Source organism: Squalius cephalus (genome assembly GCF_949319135.1).
Source record: "Squalius cephalus genome assembly, chromosome: 16".
Taxonomy (NCBI): domain Eukaryota; kingdom Metazoa; phylum Chordata; class Actinopteri; order Cypriniformes; family Leuciscidae; genus Squalius; species Squalius cephalus.
In genome coordinates, this window is record NC_137137.1 from 1,752,501 (window position 1) to 1,758,755 (window position 6,255).

General features: G+C 36.4%; 1 protein-coding gene across 1 annotated transcript in view; it reads right to left on the reverse strand.

Moving 5' to 3' along the window:
• The window catches only part of LOC307174356 (uncharacterized protein), a gene marked incomplete at its 5' end in the record, with an annotated part of 43,873 nt that extends 37,856 nt beyond the window's left edge, over positions 1–6,017 (reverse strand). The window contains 2 exons of the mRNA XM_079898116.1: positions 5,605–5,662; positions 5,865–6,017. Coding sequence (XP_079754242.1) covers positions 5,605–5,662; positions 5,865–6,017 — 211 coding nt within the window. The remainder of the gene's footprint in view (positions 1–5,604; positions 5,663–5,864) is intronic.
• Between the last annotated feature and the right edge of the window lie 238 nt (positions 6,018–6,255).

Here is a 6,255-nt window from a genome sequence, read left to right on the forward strand (position 1 = left end):
TGTTTTTCAGTAAGTGAGATTTTGAACAGAACGCCATGTGACGGTTTTATCAAGTGATCATAGATCAACAATGCAAGAATGTAATCTTTGCACAAAGATACACCCATTAATTCTTATAAGATGCTTTTCCAACAAAAAACTGTCATGGGAAAGACAAAGAGAGTCACTTTCACTTGCCTTTGTGTTTAAATGAAAATACATGTTGTTCCCAGAGCTGTATTAAACTATTACGTGCCTCGTCCATAACACAAGCCTGTCTTCATGGGCCGCGTAAAGGTGGTCCAGGAGGCGCGTCACGGGTCAGAGGTCACGGCAAAACCAGAAGAGCGCAACATCTGCCAGACACATCCGAGCAGAATCCCCTAGGACCCAGACGTCCATCGGCACACTGAAAAATCCCCGGGAAAAGACCTTGCGCTCACCCTCTCACTGCCACCGTGACAAGTTCGTCTGCCGCTGACCTCTGACCCCGAGAGCGACCCACCCGTGACGCCCTGTAGACTGAAGCCAACCGTAAAGATAATAGCAAACACACCCAGCATAAACACATCCAGACTTCCCGTAAATAGAGCATTGAGACATTCCTTCTCTTCCAGATGTGTTGAAAAGTTATAGATGTAATGCAATCTGTAAAACAAACCCCGTTTGTGTCATTAAACACACAAATATGGTGTTTTCAACGCCAAAACAATCAATATATAGTCCTGTGCATTGAGCCTGGACCGGCGCAGATGTCACCTTCATATCCGTCTGAAACGGGAACGCCGAGCTCGGAGAGATCTGCATCTTGAAGTCATTTTCCAGCAGATTAATCAACAGTGAAGCGTGGTGTTTATCACGGCGTGTGTTTACGCGTGCATGTTACCTTTCTCACGTCTCTTTGTGCTTAATTAACCAGTGGCATTTTCACTTTCATTATCAATCTAATTATCTGTCATTTCAAACTAGGCAATGTGGGAGATATTAAAACAATTATAAAAGTCATCGTTCATAGAAAACTTCACAATCTCAATTACTGAATATTCATAAATGTCACAGCATGTTTGAAGCATCTACACCTCTTTTGGTGCTGTATGGGTAGTGTATATATGCATATGAAGGATTATTTAGCAAAAGCATGATTTTAGGTTCACGTTTATATATGAATGTACACTACGGTTAAAAGATTTGGGTCGGTAAGATGTTTTTATGTTTTATCTCTTCTGCTCACCAAGGCTGCGTTTATTTAATCAAAAATACTGTATGAATGATACAACATTAATTCAAACATCTAATCTCTCTTCAAACCACTTTCACACGAGACTTGCATGAGCTTCAAAAGTCAAGACTTTTTAAAGACAGGGTTTGTCAAGCCGAGACTTTCCTTTTATAGTTTTCTTTGCTGATCCATCCTCGATATTATTTATTTGGTAACACTTTACAATAAGGTTCAATAGTTAACATTAGTTAATGTATTAAATAACATGAACTAACAATAAGCAGAACATTTGTTACAGTATTTATTAATCTTTGTTAATGTTAGTTAATTAAAATACAACTGTTCATTGTTTGTTCATAGTTCACAGTGCATTAACTAATGTTAGCAAATACAACCTTTGATTTTAATAACATATTAGTAATTGTTGAAATTAATATTAACTAAGATTATTAAATGCTGAAAAAGATTTGTTCATTCTTAGTTCATGTTAAAGTGCTGGTTGATTATGATTTGACTTTTCTAACTTTAGTTAGTGTGTAATGTTGCTGTTTGAGCATAAACATGGATGGATGGATGATGGATGGATGGATGGATGGATGGATGGATGGACTGATGGATGGATGGATGATACAGCGCTCAAAGTTCAAAGCAAAGGGAGATATTTGCTTTTACAGAAATCGCTTTTTAAGGACTACAACAAACGGCTGGTAGAGACTACACCACATTCCTCCTGGGTTAGTGACATCACAAACCCTATAATTTACATAAACCCCGACCCCGGAACACGATTTATAGATTATCAAGACAGAATATGCTAATCAATGACTAGAAGATAACTACACATCAGCTTCATAAATTCATCAACTAACATTCAGAAATGTCCTGTTGCTTCTACATGTTGTCACTTCTTCTTGAGTCTCTCCATCATTGTCTGACTTCGATTTGAACATAAAAGGCTAAAAGTTTTTGAAATTTTCAGTGTGTGTGAGTGCAAGCTGTTGAAGCTCCGCCCCCTGTGCCGGGAGCAGCAGCTCATTTGCATTTAAAGGGACAGACACAAAAACAGTGCATTTTTGCTCACCCTCAAAAAGTGGGGTATTTATTATTAACATGCTGTATAAAAATATCTGTGGGGTATTTTGAGCTGAAACTTCACATACACACTCTGGGGACATCAGAGACTTATTTTACATCTTGTGAAAAGGGCATTATACCACCACTTTAACTAATGTTAACTAATGAACCTTATTGTAAAGTGTTACTATTTATTTAAACCTCAGAGTCACATTTGCAGTGAAACTCAAAGACTCTTTAGAGATATTAAGCGATTGTCAAAGTGTCAAACCTGTTTCTGCGATTGTTTCAAGTGGCATTTTATCAAGTCATTTCGCACTTTAGTCAAACCCAGATCATCTTAATCTGTCGACAAACGCACACTCTTGCACTGACACCGATCCTGAATATGAGCAATAGCAGAGTATGAAACTTCAATGTGCATTAGCAATGAAAGGAGGACGGTTGGATTAAACATGTTTTAAATATGCATATTTCTCTCATCATTAGAACAGCTTGATGTTGATGTTTGCATATGAGGGATTAGATCTGAGTCGGCTCAATAATGTATATGCAGTGAGCATATAGTGATGTATTAATACATGCGTGTCATTAAACTGTGGGTTGAACAGAAACGGATGAACCTTCGAGGACGTGCAATAAGTCACTGGCTCACATGAAAAACTCCAGTTGAATTATTTAACCGCGGCTCATTATTGCCAAGTCTGTATTCCCGGTAACAAATCTTAAAGGTGCAGCTCTAAAGAAAAAGATGACAGTGGCCATTATCCTATTTACACAGCTGCAGGGAGACATACGTTATCCCTCGGACACGGACACATTCGTTTTACTCTTTCATCGGGTTATCAACCCATCAGACGCGTTGTGCCCTGGGTTTGTGGAGAAGAATCAACATATCATCGTTTCTTTAAGCAGAAGTCCAGCTTCACGTGCTCTTCTTTTCCCAGGGAATCTCCCGCACGGATACGTCTTGATCAAGTGGGAAAACCGAGCTGGTGGTGATGCTGCTCAGGTGGGAAGAAAGGGAGATCCGTCTTGGGAAGGCCTTGTCGGATGGAGTGTATTCGGTTCACGTGTGGCGACTGAATACCTTCCAATGTTTGCCGACACTGATGGATGAGAACATAACGACGTGCCGACGGACACACCACATCTCCGAGAAAAAACTGTGAATATGGCTATTAATCTTTCGGCTGGAAGGGAAGCGGTTGGATCTGCTCAGTGTTGGGCGTCTGAAATGCACAAATGTTTGGTTTCAGTTTACACTTGGAGAGGATTTTATTCTGATTCGCGTTTCCGCTCAGTGAACACACTGTCATTTCATCAGGAAGAGCAGATTACTGTTTTCTGTTTTATTCTAGAGTTTATAAGATTATAGTTCCATTCCGTTTCTGCTTTTTCTCATGTGTTTTGTGATGGGCAACAGTGACAAAATTTAGGTTTACACTTTATTTTCAGGTGTCATTGTTACAGTGTAATTATATATTGAAGTACTGAGTAATATTAATGAACAACATGTAGGGTTAGGATAGGATTAGGATTTGGTTGAGGGTTAGTTGCATGCATAATTTACTGTTATTTCTATGGTAAGTATGTAACATATGTAACAAGGACACTGTAAAATAAAGTGTTACCAAATTTAGTAAGGTTTATGCTTGAAATAAGAAGAGAAATTCTATAAAAACTGATTTTAATATCTTATGCAATTTACTTCTCTCTGGTAAATGTGTCATGATTTAGAAATCTTGTGTATCTTGAGTTTAAACTACAAGACAAAAATACAGGAAGTTTTGCTTTTTTTTTTTTTTTTTTTTTTTTTTAAACATAGGCCATAATTATGACATACTAAGTAATCATTATGACATAAAAAACTGAAATTATGAAATACAAAGTCATAGTTATGACAAAATATGATGACATTCTAAGACTTATGTCATCATTTTGATTTAGGATGTCAATTTCAACCTTTTAGGTCATCATTTCTATTATGTCATCATTTCAACTTAAATAAATAAATATTATATATATATATATATACTGTATATATATATATATATATATATATATATATATATATACACACATATATATATATACATACATACATACATACAACTATTTGTATTTTAGTCCCAGTTGGTTAGTTTAACTACATTTAAAGTGACTCCAAAAAATAATAATAATAAAATAATAATTATTATTATATACATAATTATAAATAATACATATTTATAAATTTAAAATATTCGTTTTTATTTACACACCAATCAAAAGTTTGGGATTGATAATAAATGTTTTTAAAAGAAGTCTCTTCTGCTCACCAAGGCTGTGTTTATTTGATAAAAATACATTAAAAACAGTGAACTAGAATGTAAATCAGCTGTTTTCTATGTGAATATATAGTAAAGTGTAATTTATTCCTGTGATCAAAGCTGAATTTTCGCATCATTACTCCAGTCTTCAGTGTCACATGATCCTTCAGAAATCACTCTAATATGATGATTTGCAAAAAGGTTTTTCTTACTTTTTGGGGGATGGAAAATACCACTTATTTACTGTATTAAATAGAAAAAAATTAGATTTCACGGGGGAAAATATCATATTAAAGCCATATTTTGTTTTGAAGTCAGTATTTCTTCTTGACTGTTCTTGTTTATCAATTAATAACAATTACAGAACATGATTACTCTTAACAACTTTTCATTTAAATATAATTGAAATAAAATGCATGTCGCATTTACATAAATATATATAAAACTCACTCCTCCTACACAACTATTTCTTTTTTCCACTTGTGAGACATACATTTTCTTGCAAAAAATCAAATAAAAACATGTTTATGCGGTGATCTTTTTTATACTCTCATAATGAGATACAAACCCCAAAATATGTGATACATTTGTTTTGAAATGCCAAAATTATGATCACAACCCCTGCCAACTCCACTTACGCAATATTTTCTCCCAGCAGCTGCAAAGAATTCATATTTCCATGAGGAGAAGAGCATTCCCACATTTATTAAATTGAAAATGTAATTTACTCAAACTGAGTGAGACAGTGTTATACATGCGGAGAAGTTCCAGATGACACGAGTCTCGGAATCCGAGCACAGAGAATAAAGTGGAAAAATAAATAACTCGAGATTTCGCCTCAGAAAACAGGAGAGAAGAGTGTGGAGAGCAAGAAAATGTGTTTGCCGAGGCGTGTAATTAGCAATTACACTGGGTGTCATCAGTGATAACTATTTCAGCGCAGATCTGTGGGGTAAAGTGGGCCAGAGAGACGGTAAATCGAGCGTTGCACCTGCGGTCAATCACACGTCGGGTCGGTACCGGCCAGAACCAAAGCCAGAAAACTGGCCCCTGTGATGCTGAGCAAGATGGCCACCATCTGCAAGCACAGCTTTTCAAAGTAATTTATTTCTCAGGCCCCCGAAGCTGACCTCGCTCGAGAGGAGCAGATTTGTATGAAATCGCATTGCATATGCCATCAGAGGACAGATGGAGCGATCACAGGCTAAGTGAGAATCTAAGAGGTCATTAAAAGTGTCCCGTCAAACTGACGGATCTGCAAACAGCTGGCTCCCTCAGACCTCCATCTCAAACCTCTGGATCATGATGCACTGAGAAGCTCGAGTGATGCAGTAAAACATCTGACTCATGAGATGAGGCGACCTCGCAGTCACAGGACGAGCCGATGAAGTTATGCAGTCGCTGCAAATATCCCACTGTATACGGAAACCCATTTCTGCCACATGCTTTGGTAAATCATAATTATGACAAACTTAGTTATAATTATGACATAAAAAGTCATAATTTTGACATGCTAATTAACAATAATGACAAAAAAAGATGAAATTATGACATAAAAAGTCATGATTATGACATACTAAGTAACAATAATGACAAAAAGCTGAAATTATGACATAAAAAGTCATGATTATGACATACTAAGTAACAATAATGACAAAAAGCTGAAATTAT